This window comes from Arvicanthis niloticus, chromosome 29 (assembly GCF_011762505.2).
Source record: "Arvicanthis niloticus isolate mArvNil1 chromosome 29, mArvNil1.pat.X, whole genome shotgun sequence".
Lineage (NCBI taxonomy): Eukaryota > Metazoa > Chordata > Mammalia > Rodentia > Muridae > Arvicanthis > Arvicanthis niloticus.
Window position 1 is genome coordinate 24941061 of NC_133437.1, and position 16000 is coordinate 24957060.

Below are 16000 nucleotides of genomic sequence, written 5' to 3' on the forward strand. Positions count from 1 at the left end.
CTGGCTGCCACAGCCCCTCCTGTCCCAGAGAAAGGGTCCCAACATCACGTTAGGGAAGCAGCCATATCAAGTTGGCCAGAGCTCAGGGGAGAACAGGCCTAAGATTGTGCACACACACACACACACACACACACACACACACACACGGTGTGCGCACGTGCACACATGTGCAAACCTATGCATTTGTGCTAGACTGGGGCGTGCAAGCTCTGCCTGCCTCCTTCTCACAGTCACCGCCTCCTCCATCAATTTCTCTCCCAGACACTCTCCATCTTTCTCCTACCTTTCATTAATTAAAAAGATTTACACCCATGAGCCTTAGCCCCTGCTTCTTGCTGGGAGCTGTTAGATTGCTCTTGCTCAGAGCAACAGCAGCCAGCTCTCAGTGGACACACACGCCCTCTTATTTCTGCCTCCACCCCCTCCTCCCCCTCATGCCCTTCTCTGTCCCCTTTCCCTCCTTCCACCTTAGACTGAGTGAGGTGGCATCCTGGCTCAGACTTCTGAATTGGGCATGGCAATGAATGCTGGTCATCCTAGCACTTGGGAGGCTGAGGCAGGAAGATCATACATCAAGATCATCCTTTATTGCATAGAGAGTCTGTTAGCCTGGGTCACATGAGACCCTGTCATTCCCCCTACCCAAAAATCCAGTCCCACGAGGACAAAGGTGACTCCCCCAAGACACAGATCAAGGCTGTGGTCCCAGACTGCTGATTCCCCCTCCACAAATCTCCTCTGAGGGTAGTCAGGGAGGGAAGAGCAGACAGGGGTTCTTTACACATTTAATTGAAAGTTATTTAAATTAATTTTCTATCTCACAGTACCTGTGTTGGGGACAGGTATGTGTGGCCAACCCCAAGCCCCCCAGCCTTAAAGGGCCAAAGTGGGGAAACCTGAAAGGGGACCCCATTCAGTGTGATAAGCCCACACTCAGGGAAGGTCCCCTGAAATCTACAGCCCTGGCTTGTTGCAGAGAGTGAAAGGCATGTTGGAGAAAGGTCTGGACTCCATCAGGATCTATGAGTGTCCCAGGTGACAGAACAGAGTCAGGAGAGAAAAGGGCAGACTCGGGAACAGTAAGAGGAGACCCTTCAGAAACTGAGAAGAACCAGGGTCCTGTCCCTGCTAGTCCTCCCTCCAGACACCCCCCCTCCCCGTGCACTACATCATGCTTCATGCCCTCCCCACCTGTCACCCCTGCCCTGGCTTTCTTTATTTCCAGCAGAGAAGATGAAGGAGTGCCAGGCGCTGTTTATGGGAGTCGTAAAATGTACCTCCAGCTAGCTCAGCGGGGCTCACACCACCAACAGTGAGCAAGTGAGCAGGCTCTCAGCTCTCTCTCTCTCTCTCTCTCTCTCTCTCTCTCTCTCTCTCTCTCTCTCTCTCTCAGATTCTGTTCCCCTCTCTGTCTCTTTCTCAGTTTCCCTTTCTTCCCTTTCTTTCTCTCCCAACCTACATTCTCCTCTTTCCCTCTGGTTTTTGGAAACAGAATCTTACCACATAAGCAGGCTTGCATCCAACTCATGATCCTCCTGCCTCAGCCTCCCTGAGTGCCACACTCCCCTGGAACAATTACTTTTTGCCACTGGAACGCCACTCCAAAGCTTGTCTTGGGGCTTGGCTGGCAGCTTTTGTCTGCAGCTCCTCAGTGGCTAGGCCCATGATTTACCCCCCAAAGCTTGAAGGTCTCAAGCTGTTTCCCTGGGACTCCATTCAGGCTATGGGCCTTCCTGAAAAACAGGGTTGAGAAGGACAGAGGCGCACATATCCCTGAGGGATGCTCCAGCAGCCCAATACTTTGCCACCTCTGGGGACACACACACACACACACACACACACACACACACACACACACACACTGCAGCCTCGGGCCGACAGCACCCTCGTCCCCCAGGGGAGACAAGAGACAGAATCAGAGCAAGAAGAAAAACTAAAATATAAGTTTGGTTCTTTGCTGCGCCTGGTTTGCTCTAGTCCTGTCTCATAGTTAGACAGGAGAGACAGAGACAGAAGAAGGACCAGAGAGGAGGGGTAAAAAGCTACTGCAGACCCCTGGCGGTCAGGCAGGGAGAGAGCAGAGGACCAAGAGGGAGGGTGGGGACCGCGGGAAGCTCCAGACGCAAGACCCCACGAATCTGTCATACAAAGGCCAAGGTGGGTGGAGGCAGACCTGGAGTCCAAGAAGAGGAGAGGGGGAGGGAGGGGACAGCACAGGGGGGAGAAGAGGAGGCAGGGAAAGAGAGGGAGGAGGGGACTCAGAGGAGAGGGGAGGGACAAGACAGGAGAGGGGCCGCTCGGGAGGAGGCCCCGCTCCGGCAGACAGCGGGTTAAGCGTCTCCGCGTGAACTTCCGGATGTGACACAGGCCGGGCCCGTGTGAGTGGAGGAGCCGCCGCCACCCTCGGCCGCGATCTGCGGGTCTTGGCCACTTGGAGACCCCCGCAGCCGGCGGGGACCTCGGGGACCTCCTGCCGCGATGAGCCCCAGGCCGTGACCTCCGAGCCCAGGACGCGCGGCGCCGGCTCATGGCCCGGAGGGTAGGTGGCCGTGCTATCCCGCCCCGAGCCCCTTTCTGCCTCTAAATGTCCCCTTTTGCCCGTTAGAGTCCCTCCTGCCCCTCCCTCTATTTCTCTCTGTCGCTCTCTCCCCCCCACTCCACCGCTTCCCTACTCCCACTGTCTCTTGGGTCTTCCCCATCCCTACCCTCTTCCTGTCTGCCTTTCCCAGGCTTCTGTTGTCTGAGACCCACCCTGGGGTTAGGGGTGGGACATCTCACCAGGCTTCCAGACAAGGGAGAACAGGGGAGAGATGGGAGCCCTGAGAGTAGGGAGGGTTGGAGCTGGACCTGGCAGGAGGTAAAGACCCCATCTTCTGGGTTCATGAAGAGCAGCAGGGAGCAGGTGAATTCACTTCAGGATGCTTAGAGAAGTTAGCCTGCAGAAGCAAAAGCAGAGTGACAGCCACACAGGTGGCCTAGTGCACCCAGGTCGGCTGGAGCACACAGGACCCTCTGCCTCATACCACCAAGCCCTTTGCCTCTTGGAACCCCAGTCTCCCCACTGGCAAGGACAGTCTTCTACCTGGAGATGAAAGGTCCCGATGCCCAGTGGGGATTCCCTAACAGGAGGACCTAGAAATCTGGCTCCTATACTCCTGTTTCTGGTTGGGGCTGTTTGCATGGTAGAATGGGGTTACCCTCCCCCAAATGTATTTATTAACTGTTGTTGGACTGTGCTAAAAGTCTTTCATTTCCTCATTCATTCAATTTCCTACTTGGTGTTAGGTGCACTCTCTCTGTCTCTGTGTCTGTCTGTGTCTGTCTGTCTATCTATATCTGTGTGTATATATCTCTGTGTGGGGTTGTCTGTTGTAGTTGGGGGGGTGTGGTGCTCTAAGCCTGCATGCTCTGGAGAATATATCATATAGCATATATGTATCACATGCATGTGTATGTCAGCCGTGTGCCCAACTGTGTGTGGATATGGGTATGATGGATTTACATGTTGGATGTGATAAGTTATTAAGACATTCAGAGGTATGTAGTGTAATCTCAGCACCCCAGAGGTCAAAGCAGGAGGATTGCTCTGAGTTCCAGGCCAGCATGAGCTGCAAAGTAAGATTCTATCTCAAAACCAAACAAAGCTGGGAGAGCCCCTGCCTAGAATCCCCCAGTGAGGAGATGGGAGTGTGGCTCAGTGGTAGAGCACCCACCTAGAACCCCCAGTGAGGAGATGGGAGTGTGGCTCAGTGGTAGAGCCCCTGCCTAGGATGCACCAGGCCCTGGAACCCCATACTACATAAATAAAACATATATTTGTAAAATAAATAGGAAGAAGCTGTGTATATGCAGGTGAATTTTTTGGATTTTTCGGGTTGTGCCTCCTGTCAGACCCTGCCCTTCCATCCCTATTCTCCCTCCCTGGCCTGCTCCTCCAACATCTCTGTCTCTACATTTCTTTGCCATTATCTCTCCCTGGGTTACTAGCCATTCAACTCCTTCCTAGATGTTCCCTGACCTGAGCCGGTCTTCTTTTGGGTCCTGAGCAGGACTCTCATACCTGCTTGGACTGCTCTGTGATACTGTGAAGGCCGGAATCCTTGAAGACTGAAGTATATGTTGTGTGACCTTGGATAAGGAAGCTGAGCCCTGAGGACACTAACCTCCCCGGGCCTTGTCCCTTCTCTTGTAGTATGATGAGCTGCGCCACTACCCCGGCATTACAGAGCACACAACAGCCCTGGCCAGTTTCCCAGAGGCAGCACCTTCAGTACCTCGAGCCCCTGGGCCCTATGGCCCACACAGGCCTCCCCAGCCCCAAGCTCCAGGCTTGGACAGTGACAGTTTGAAGAGAGAGAAGGATGACATCTATGGGTGAGTAGGTCTAGGGAGAGGTAGGGTCTTCCCAGAGTGTCCTTTGTGTCTCTCAGGGTCTGTTTCTCTCCTTGTGTCTGTCTCTTGAGTGCTCCCCATTCCCCCTCACGAATGCTCACTTTCCTGTCCCCACAGACACCCCCTCTTCCCGCTCTTGGCCCTGGTCTTTGAGAAGTGTGAGCTGGCTACATGCTCACCCCGTGATGGAGCCTCGGCTGGGCTGGGTTCACCCCCAGGTGGTGACGTCTGCTCCTCTGACTCCTTCAATGAGGATATTGCTGCCTTTGCTAAGCAGGTGGGCAGCCCCAGAACAAAGCACCAGGGGAGGCAGCAGGAAGGGTGGGCAGGAGGCGGGACCACCTTGCCTGGCCTCTCTTCTCCCTCCCAGATCCGCTCCGAGAGGCCGCTGTTCTCTTCCAACCCGGAGCTGGACAACCTGGTGAGGCCCAGGCCCTCCCCATGTCCCCTCCGCAGCCAGCCCTTGTCCTTCCCCACCTGTGTTCCTGGGGTTGGCTGAGAGGTGAGGACAGGAAACCACTAGCCCACATTTACAAACCACAAGAGTGTTGCCTGTTTGAGAACTCCAGGTGGTCAGAGGCTGAATCCCAGCTATCACTCTAGCTTCATAAACCAAGGGGCCAAGGCAAGTGATGTCACTGCCCTACACAGTGCAGGGGCGCAAAGGGAGAGAGAAAGCTAGTGAGAAACACCCTTTCTTTGCATATCAGTATCTCCTTTGGACCTCATCCTTTGGCAAACCTCCCTGGGAAATGTAGTTCACTAGGTGGAGGTAGGACCAAAAGCAGGGGGCAGGCTGTGCACTGTCCAGCACCTCTCAGGTGCCCTTGTGACTCTCTCCCTGTCGCTTCTCTTTCTACCTCAGCCATCAATCAAATTATTCCTAATGCTAACTTACTAAGCCTAACTCTGTTTCTCCTTTGGCTCAGTTGGTTTCTCTATTCTGTCCCTGTCATTTTCTTTGCTGTACTGTCTCAAGGATATTTCTCTATCTTTAAAAATAATAATAACAGTGTCTTACCCGATTATCCAGAAACCCATTATGTAACCCTGACTGGTCCTTGTGGGCAATCCTCCTGCCTTAACCCCCTCCAAGTGACTGGGATTCCATGTGTGTACCTCCACACCTAGCTGCTCTCCTCTCTTCCTCCTCTCTGTTTGCAGATGGTGCAGGCCATCCAGGTACTCCGGTTCCACCTGCTGGAGCTGGAGAAGGTGAGGGTGTCTCACTTGCACCTGCCCCACCCCCTCCCTCTAACTCCTCTCTCCCTACTCCCCACTGGAGTGGAAGCAGAATGCTCCCTCACCCTGTCCACCCCATCCCTGGCTCCCCCGGGTGGCCCCCCCAGTACCCCGCTGCCCTCCCAGGTCCACGACCTGTGCGACAACTTCTGTCACCGCTACATCACCTGCCTCAAGGGGAAGATGCCCATAGACCTGGTGATCGAGGATCGGGATGGTGGTTGCAGGGAGGACCTTGAGGACTACGCAGCCTCCTGCCCCAGCCTCCCAGACCAGGTAGGCATCAATAGGTCACTAGGCACTTCCTGGCAATGACAGCTAGGCATGAACACAGCAGGAAGACATGTTTTACATCTGAGCACCTCAGAAATGTCAACCATGAAATGTACAATAACATTCACATTCCCATGTCACAACAACCCACAGATACAGCTGGCATAGACACATATACACAACCAACCGGCTTAAGTCAGGAACAGACAGCCATACTCAACAGATCATAATGTGTACCACCTCCTGAAACAAACCCCAACCGCAAGACAGTAGTATAGACCCTACAGCCACCCAAGGTGTATGAGACAAACCCACAGCCATGAGACAATAGTGCAGATCATAGAGCTGTTGCACATCCTCAAACAAGCCACAACCATGAGACAGTAGCATAGACCCTACAGTCACTGCTGCACTGCCATTTAAGTATAACCACAGCACACACACATCGCCACACAGCTATCTCTGATGGAGCCAAAGAGTTCTAGATACTGCTGAACAACCTCAGATATGACTTGGACAGAAACTGACCCAAAAGCCCTTGCTGCCCAGCATCCACGTAGCCTCAAATAAAGATAAATATACTGGAATCAGCTCAGAACAGTAGGCAACAGTTACATACATAGCAGCTGTGTTGATCCCGAGTCATCTCGGTAGGAAAAAGCCATCGGAAGGCCACACCCAGATGCTGTCAACAGGTCCAGCAATGACATGACCCAGAGTCAGAGATAGGCACACTGCAAGATTCCTGGCGTACACCCACACATTATCACACGGGAGAGCCTCACAAACCCTCGGTTGGGGTTGGAGAGACAGTTCAGTGAGAAAAGTACTCACCGTGCCAGCCTCAGCCTGCTGCGTGAGTCTGATAGCTTAACTCTAATCCCAGTACTTGCAAGGCAGAGACAGGGGTACATGGAACAAGCCAGCTAGCTAGACTCGCTGTATTGGCATGTGCGCATATGCAATCTCTCTCTCTCTCTCTCTCTCTCTCTCTCTCTCTCTCTCTCTCTCTCTCTCACACACACACACACACACACACACACACACACACACACACACGCATACATGCACACACACAGACCCTTTGTCCCCAAACTCATCAGTCTCAGGAGAACTTTACATGAAAAGATTAAATATCCTTTCCAGGCAGGTCCCTGTCCAGACTTCACACACTCTTGACTATCCTCAAAGGACGGTTACCTTAAGGTCACACTCACACAGATGTACCCACAGAGTTACACACAGACTCTCTGTGGGCAATGCTGCCATCTGGGTAGTCTAGGGGAACAGTACTCACACTCAGCTAGGTCATGTTCCATTATACAATACATAAACGTCTCAGGGAAAGTCTGGCATGGTGGTATAGGCCTGGAATTTCAGAATTCTGAAGGCTAAGTCAGGAGGGTCATTGTGAGCTTGAGGCCATCTTGAACTACACAGTATGCTTTCTAACCAGACTGGGCTACAGACTGACCCTCATCTCAATAAAAAAAAAAAAAAAAAAAGCCTACAAACAAAAATAGAATCTGAATCCTCTTGTATGAAATTCTGAAAACTGAAGGTGTGGCTCAGTGGTAAAGCACACATAGCATCCACCAGTGAGAGGCTGGGGCGTGGCTCAGAGGTAGAGCCCCTGCCTAGAATCCCCCAGTGCGGGGGGGGGGGGGGGGGGGGGCTGGGGTGTGGCTCAGTGGTAGAGCCCCTGCCTAGAATCCCCCAGTGAGGGGCTGGGGGTGTGGCTCAGTGGTAGAGCCCCTGCCTAGAATCCCCCAGTGAGGGGCTGGGGGCGTGGCTCATTGGTAGAGCCCCTGCCTAGAATCCTCAGTGAGGGGCTGGGGTGTGGCTCAGTGGTAGAGCCCCTGCCTAGAATCCCCCAGTGAGGGGCTGGGGGTGTGGCTCATTGGTAGAGCCTCTGCCTAGAATCCCCCAGTGAGGGGCTGGGGGCGTGGCTCAGTGGTAGAGCCTCTGCCTAGAATCCCCCAGTGAGGGGCTGGGGGCATGGCTCAGCGGTAGAGCCCCTGCCTAGAATCCCCCAAGTGAGGGGCTGGGGGCGTGGCTCAGTGGTAGAGCACCTGCCTAGAATCCTCCCCCAGTGAGGGGCTGGGGAGTAGCTCAGTGGTAGAGCCCCTGCCTAGCATGAAGGCTACCTTAGGATCTGTTCCCAGCACTGAATAAAAGACAACATATGTGGAAACAATTTTTTCATAAGTTTGATGTAAATTCGTTGGCAAAAAAAAAAAAAAAATCCAACCTGAACTAATGAGAAGCTATTTATAGCCTGTATTTTCCCCACTTAGTTGATATTCATGTGGTTTGCCAGGGCAAGTTAATGGGTTTGGTGCTGAGATGAGCCCGGGCTCCTGCTGGGGTTGAGAGGAAACCCACTGCCCCAGTAGCCCAGATCAAAATGAGAAAGGTTTTGTTTGCTTTTTTGTGTAGTTCATTGCTCATTTGAAGACAGGTCCTACCCTGTGATCCAGAATTCCTTGGCACTCATGGCAATCCTACCTCAGCCTTCTGAACATTAAGATTAATGGACATCACCACCCCTGGCTTTCAGAGTGAGGTGTGAAGTCTGAGGTTATCTCTGGTCCTGAGGCTGTCCTATAGACTATACATCTGCACATAAGTGAGCTCATCACACAGTCCGTTTTCCAGTTGAAAATGGCACACAGAGGCAAAGTCACTCACCTATGATCACAAAGCCAGAAGAGCAGGAACAAGTTTTACCCACAGAGCCTGAGTTCCCTAAGCTTTCCCCCGATGTCCCATTCTTGTTTCCTAGAATACTACATGGATCAGAGACCACGAGGACAGTGGGTCTGTACGTTTGGGGACCCCGGGTCCATCCAGTGGAGGCCTGGCCTCCCAGAGTGGGGACAACTCAAGTGACCAAGGTGAGAAACTTAGGAGGGACAGAGGAAACACGGGTGTTGCTCTAAGGACTAAGGCTAGACTTCCAAGGAGACTCCAGCCGCAGTCTGGTGTCTTGGGTGAGGGTGTTGCAGTCTTCTGTTGCTTACCAGCACCAATTGGGCATGTCTCCCTCCACCCCCCAGGAGATGGGCTGGACACAAGCGTAGCCTCTCCCAGCTCTGCAGGAGAGGATGAGGACCTGGACCTGGAGCGCAGACGGAACAAGAAGAGGGGGATCTTCCCCAAAGTGGCCACCAACATCATGAGGGCCTGGTTGTTCCAGCATCTCTCGGTGAGAGTCTTCAAATTGGGCGAAAATGGACACAGACAGAGGGAGGTCACTGTCCCAGAGGCCAAGCCCCAACCAAGAGCCACCCAGAGATGGGTCCTCTCAGTAGCTCCTGCCCCATTCATCTACCAACCACCCACCAATCATCCACCTGCCACCCGTCCCAAGATACCCTGTGGAGGATGTTCTATTACTAAATGCATTGTGAAGACAAGGCCCGGAGAGGCTAAGGGTCTTACTTCAGGTCACCCAGTCAGGTACAGGTCAAATGCAGGCCATCTAGCCTTAACTCTTGTACCACATTGCCTTGTGGAGAAAGACTAAAAGGCAGACACTGAGAGGCTAAAAGCAGATAGACTAAGAATAGAGGGAAAGGGACAGAGAAAAATGGAAACCTAGAACTGGAAATGACAGCCCATGCTTGCAATCCAAGCACTCGGGAAGCTAGGGCAGAAGGATTCTCAGTTTGAAGACAATCTGGGCTACAAGGGAAGCCTCTCTGTTGCACACACACACACACACACACACACACACACACACACACACAACACACACACACACACAAGACTAGGGCTTCTGAGATGGCTCTACAGGTAAAGATATTTACTGCAAAGCCTGTTTGGTCCTTGGATCCGTTTGGTGGAAGGAGAGGACTGACTCCCACAAGTTGTCCTGTGACCTCCACATGCAAGCTTATGCATCTGCACACACGCATGCACACACACATCTGCACACCTGCGTGCGTGTGTATGCATGTGCACACACACACACACACACAGGGGGGGAGGAGAGAGAGAGAGAGAGAGAGAGAGAGAGAGAGAGAGAGAGAGAGAGAGAGAGAGAGAGAGAGAGAGAGGCTTGAGCGCTTGAGCTGTAGTTTGGTGGATTGCTGGCCTAAGGTGAGGAAGTCTTAGATTCCACCCAGTGCTACATAAACCCCTGCAACTGCAACCCCAGTACCCAAGAGGCAATGCTGTCCTCAACTAAATAGCAAGTTTGAGACCAGTCATTGCTACAGGAAGAAACCTAAGTGTAGGAGGTACAGCTAAGCAGTGGACAGTGGAAGAGGAGGAGGTGTAAAAGGACCCTGTGGGGCTCCTTGAGGAGGACTAGTGGGTGGAGCTGCTTGCCTCCCCTTCATGAGAGTCCCCTCTTGCCCGATTTCCCTCTTGTTGCTGTAAGACATGGGGGTGGGAAGTAAATTGCCCAAGGCTTTGTTGGACTCGGCCCCTTTGGCCAGGGAGGGAGAGTGGCTCTCCCACCTTCCTCCTGCCTTGGGGACCAGTTATACCAGGCTAGACCTAAGGGAGCAGACACCAGCGGGGCAGGCAGAATGACTCTTGTTGGTGGCTGCAGCACCCGTACCCCTCAGAAGAGCAAAAGAAACAGCTGGCCCAGGACACGGGGCTCACCATCCTGCAGGTGAACAACTGGTGAGTTACTGGGCTGGGTGCTGTCCGCGGTGCTGAAACACCATCTCCCACTCCTTGGTCTTGGCAGCCCAGATCTGGATTCCTTCTGCTGTCACTCCTTGCGGCTCTCTGACCCCTTGAATACTTCCTCACACTGTTTTGTTTTGTTTTGTTTTGTTTTGTTCCCATCACTTCCCAGGTTTATTAATGCTCGGAGAAGAATAGTGCAGCCCATGATTGACCAGTCTAATCGCACAGGTATAAAAGGGACAGAAAGTTCCTCCAGTCTCAGGTAGGACCAGGCCTTCTGTGCCTGAGTCTACACCACATTTTTAAAAGAGATTTATTATTTATTATGTACAGTGTTATATATATGCCTGTAGGCCAGAAGAAGGCACCAAGATCCCATTACAGATGGTTGTGAGCCACCATGTGGTTGCTGGGAATTGAACTCAGGACCTCTGGACGAGCATTCAGTGCTCTTAACCACTGAGCCATCTCTCCAGCCCTACATCATATCTTTTGAGGCTTCCTGAGGCTCATCTTGTACCCTTGATCTCTTCTTGGAGCTTCTGTGGCTCCATCTGAACCCCAACTCCCTTCCATGGGCTTCCCCGGGCTCTGTCTACACCCTAAATATCATCTTTTTTTCTAAATTAAGTATTGACAATTTTTAATTTTATTCTTAGCAGTGGATCTCACTATGTAGCTCTAGCTAGCCTAGAACTCACTCTGTAGACCAGGCTTCTCTTGAATGCACGGAGATCTGCCTGCCTCTGCCTTTCAAGTGCTGGGGTTAAAGGTGTGTGTCACTCATCTGGCCCCAACCCTATTCTTATGATTCCTGGGGAATCTATCTTACTTCAACTCTCCCTAAGGGGTTCCCAGGCCTCCACCTGTACCCAAACCCATTCTAAGATGCTTCTGGGTCTCAGCCTCAGTCTTAGCTCCCTCCACAGGGCTTCTGACATTCTGCCTGCACACTAACACCTTTGTGGTTACCTGGGGCTCAAAATACACCCCATCCCCTTTCCTAGGTCAGGGTGCATCTTTCAACCCTGAGGGCCAGCCCGTGGCAGGCTACACAGAGACTCAGCCACAAGTGACAGTCAGGACACCAGGTATGTTCCCTGTCTCTGCTGAGCCACTTCCCCACTTCCTATACCAGGCTCCACCTCTAACCACACACCTTCTAGTCTCAGTTCATAAATGATTCATGGCTCACCTCCACACAGGGAGCAGAAGATGATATCACTGGCTTGCTCCAGTTCTTCCAGGCTCAACCAAATTAGAGACTAGTTTTTCTTAAAAAGCCAGAACTTCCTCTTCCTCCTCCTTACCCTCCTCCTCTTCCTCCTCCTCCTTTTCTTCCTCCTCCTTCTTTTTCGAGGAACTTCTCTGTGTAGCCCTGGCTGTCCTAGAACTCACTCTGTAGAGCAGGCTGTCCTCAAACTCAAAGATATCTGCCTGCCTCTGCCTCCCAAGTATGGGAATTAAAGGATGAGCCACCACCGCTTGGTTTAGAACCTTCTTAAAACACTTGACTTGTTTGATCCTGGTGAAGAACCCCGGGTAATAGAAGGAATGAGGGGTGTTAGGTTATCCATGGGCAGGAAGGCTCACCAACCTTCTCTTTTACGTTTCAGGATCAATGGGGATGAACCTGAACTTGGAAGGAGAGTGGCATTACCTATAGAGGCTGGGGTCAAAAGGAAGGCAAGTATTTGAAGTCTAGGGATTGGCAGTCTAAAACTTCATTAAACTCCAGCAGTGAGCCCAACTAGAGCAGTGTTAATATGGGTTCCTGAAATGAGGAATTTTTTTAAGGGTGATGGAAAGATGCTTCATCTATCCCTCTATCTACCCACCCATCTACGTATCTATACATCTATCCATCCACTCATTCACCCGTGTATCCATCTACCCATCCATTCATCCACCCATTTACCTGTCTACCCATTCACCCACCCAACTATCATCTACCCATTCACCCATCTGTCTACCCATCCATCCATCTATCCACTCATTGATCATTCACCCACCTCTCTATCCATTCATTCATCCATCTATCTATTCATCCATTCACTCACTCATCCATCATTCACCCATTTCACCTGTCTACACAGCCAGCCAGCCACACACCCACTCATCCATTATCCACCTATTCACTCACCTGTCCAACCATCCATCCCTCCATCCATCATTCCATCCACTCATCTATCTGCTCACTCAGCCTCTACCTAACCCATCTAGTCACTCATCCATCGTAGGGACCAACACAGTACCTTCTAACCTCTACCTTCCTTCCCACAGGTCCCATCCTCTGATTGTGACCACCAGCCTTGCTCCTAATTGGTCCCCGCTGGTCCTTGGGCTTCAGGACTTCACCTCCAAAGCTCCCACCCCACTCAACGCCTACCTCCCTGGGGCCCCCAGAGGCTTGAGGACCAAGAGCGCACTTGAGGATCTCTCAAGGGCAAAGACAAAGCCTCTAGGTCCTGCACCCTTCTTCTGCCCTCCCCTTTGCCCAGGACCTGAGCTGAGAACTGGGCCAAGGTCTGAAGAAGATGGTGGCTGGGGCCCCAATCCAGGACAGAGAAGAGACTGGGGTTGGGCAAGGATGGTTAAGGAAGAAGGGTCACCTGGATCCAACGTTTGGGAGAACCCTCCATCTTCCTGCTCTCTGCCTCCCCCTCCTCCCTTCTCTGACATTCTTCTACTTTTCCTTTTTTAATGATAAAGTCTTAAAAATGCAAATCACAATCCTCATTTGTCTTCTAAGATTTCAAGTCTTTGGTAATTTGAAACTGAAAAACCATAAATGCTAACAGTCACTGGCCATCTTTCTCCTGATTCCTGCTCTGAAATACCATGTGTATCAGTTAGCTATTGCTGCATAACAAGCTGCTCCCAAAGTCTGTGGCTCAAAATGGATACTATTATTGAGGTCATCCTGCTTGTACTTGGCATCTTATACTAGGCACAGATGGACTTTAAAAGTGGTTATGGGGACCAGCAAACTGGTCAGTAAGTAAAGGTGCTTGTAGCCAAAACTGATGACTTGAGTTTGACCCCCAAGAATCACATGGAGGGAGGAGGAAACAGACTCTTCCAAGTTGCCTTCCAACCTACACACACACACACACACACACACACACACACAAACTGAATTCCTACAAAGAACACAACATAAAAACCAGAGCTGTTGAGATGACTCAGTGGGTTAAAGCCATCACCGCCAAGCCTAAAGAACATAAGTTCAATTCTCAGGACCCACATGGTGGAAGGAAAAAGTCAGCTCTCATAAGCTATTCCCTAACTTTCTCATGCATACCACAGCGCAGATGTGAGCTCTTCTTAGGAAGTAAATACCAAAAGATATTCTCCAAAAAGCAGCATACAAACCTTAAAAAGAGGTTGGGTTTCTGTGTGCATGGCCAGTTCCAGTGGCCGCTCATACCCAGGGTAGCTGTGACAGTGATTGACATGGCAGGTAGAAACCCAGCACTGAAGCCAACAAACACAAAGGCCAGCCTGATGCTTGCCCCAAGACACCACAAAGTTGCTTGCTTTCATGGAGCTTGGGTCTGAGTGCCTGCTTATGGAGACTGACCGGCTCCATCCAGCTTCAGGGATGGTCTGTTCCAGATGTCCTGTGGACACCAACCTACATACATTCAAGCTACTAACAGAAAATGGCACAGTGGGTGCACAGAGCTTGTGAATGCTCTGTATGATATCAGATGATGTTGCAGATGACTCGCAGTGTGTCACGGAGTGACAGCATCCTGTCCACAGCAGCTATGCCCAACTACTTAATGATGAGGAAGGGTCCAGGGATGTGGATCGACACAAGAGTTGGTGTCCAGAATTCCCGAGTGAGGGGCTGGGGGTGTGGCTCAGTGGTAGAGGCCCTGCCTAGAATCCCTCAGTGAGGGGCTGGGGGTGTGGCTCAGTGGTAGAGCCCCTGTCTAGAATCCCTCAGTGAGGGGCTGGGGGTGTGGCTCAGTGGTAGAGCCCCTGCCTAGAATCCCTCAGTGAGGGGCTGGGGGTGTGGCTCAGTGGTAGAGCCCCTGCCTAGAATCCCTCAGTGAGGGGCTGGGGGTGTGGCTCAGTGGTAGAGCCCCTGCCTAGAATCCCTCAGTGAGGGGCTGGGGGTGTGGCTCAGTGGTAGAGGCCCTGCCTAGAATCCCCCAGTGAGGGGTTGGGGGCGTGGCTCAGTGGTAGAGCCCCTGCCTAGAATCCCTCAGTGAGGGGCTGGGGGCGTGGCTCAGTGGTAGAGGCCCTGCCTAGAATCCCTCAGTGAGGGGCTGGGGGCGTGGCTCAGTGGTAGAGGCCCTGCCTAGAATCCCTCAGTGAGGGGCTGGGGGTGTGGCTCAGTGGTAGAGCCCCTGCCTAGAATCCCTCAGTGAGGGGCTGGGGGTGTGGCTCAGTGGTAGAGCCCCTGCCTAGAATCCCTCAGTGAGGGGCTGGGGGTGTGACTCAGTGGTAGAGCCTCTGCCTAGAATCCCCCAGTGAGGGGCTGGGATGTGGCTCAGTGGTAGAGCCCCTACTTAGAATCCCTCAGTGAGGGGCTGAGGGTGTGGCTCAGTGGTAGAGCCCCTGCTTAGAATCCCCAGTAAGAGGCTGGGGGCGTGGCTCAGTGGTAGAGCCCCTGCCTAGAATCCCCCAGTGAGGGGCTGGGGGCATGGCTCAGTGGTAGAGCCCCTGCCTAGAATCCCCCAGTGAGGGGCTGGGGGTGTGGCTCAGTGGTAGAGCTTCTGCCTACAATTTCCTAATAAGAGGCTGTCCTTTGACCTCCACAACTCACTGTGGCACACATGCATACACACACACACACACACACACACACACACACACACACACAGAGACAGAGACAGAGAGACAGAGGTTAAGATTAAATAAAGGGCCAGTGAGATGGCTCAGCACTTGCTACCCCACTTCACAACCTGAATTTGTTTCCTGAAATCTGCATGGTGGAAGAAGAGAACCTACTTCCACAAGTTATCTTCAGACCTCCACACTTGTAGTGTGGAACTTGAGTCTGTGAGAACACACACACACACACACCACAGTTTTAAAAAAATAAAGTAGGAGTTTGACTAATGGCTCAGCAGCTTAGAGCACTGACTGCTCTTGCCGAACACTGAGTTCCAGCCCCAGGACCTACACTGTGGCTCACCACAATCTGTAACTCCAGTTCCAGGAGATCAAGCACCCTTTTCTGATGGCGCTGCACATATGTGCATACATGGGTGCTGCATGTGTGTGTGTATATACCTACATGCAGAAGAAAACACCCATGCATTCAAAATAACCAAATAAAAAATTTTTTAAAAACACCAAAATTCTTAATGTTTTAAAAAGCTAACATAGAGGCCAGAGGCAGAGGAAGGAGGATTGTGAGCTCTGAGCTAGCCTGGGCTACAGAGCAAGACCAAAATGGGAATCTCTAAAGCAGTACTGGACAGTTTGT

General features: G+C 52.0%; 1 protein-coding gene across 7 annotated transcripts; it reads left to right on the top strand.

Moving 5' to 3' along the window:
• Positions 1 to 1959: 1959 nt before the first annotated feature.
• On the top strand, positions 1960 to 13363 carry Meis3 (Meis homeobox 3). Of its 7 annotated transcripts, none has more exons than XM_076927320.1 (14): positions 1960 to 2157; positions 2368 to 2539; positions 4193 to 4374; positions 4510 to 4669; positions 4763 to 4813; positions 5557 to 5607; positions 5761 to 5910; positions 8693 to 8804; positions 8967 to 9115; positions 10469 to 10545; positions 10724 to 10782; positions 11562 to 11645; positions 12171 to 12240; positions 12838 to 13363. In XM_076927320.1, exons 2-13 carry the CDS (start codon positions 2528 to 2530, stop codon positions 12218 to 12220), a joined length of 1137 nt encoding a protein of 378 aa, XP_076783435.1. In that variant the 5' UTR covers positions 1960 to 2157; positions 2368 to 2527; the 3' UTR covers positions 12221 to 12240; positions 12838 to 13363. The 7 variants fall into 7 exon arrangements, with proteins under 7 accessions (XP_076783435.1, XP_076783436.1, XP_076783433.1 ...); XM_076927321.1 differs by having other exon boundaries at positions 5812 to 5910; XM_076927318.1 differs by having other exon boundaries at positions 5557 to 5910.
• The last annotated feature ends 2637 nt before the right edge of the window (positions 13364 to 16000 follow it).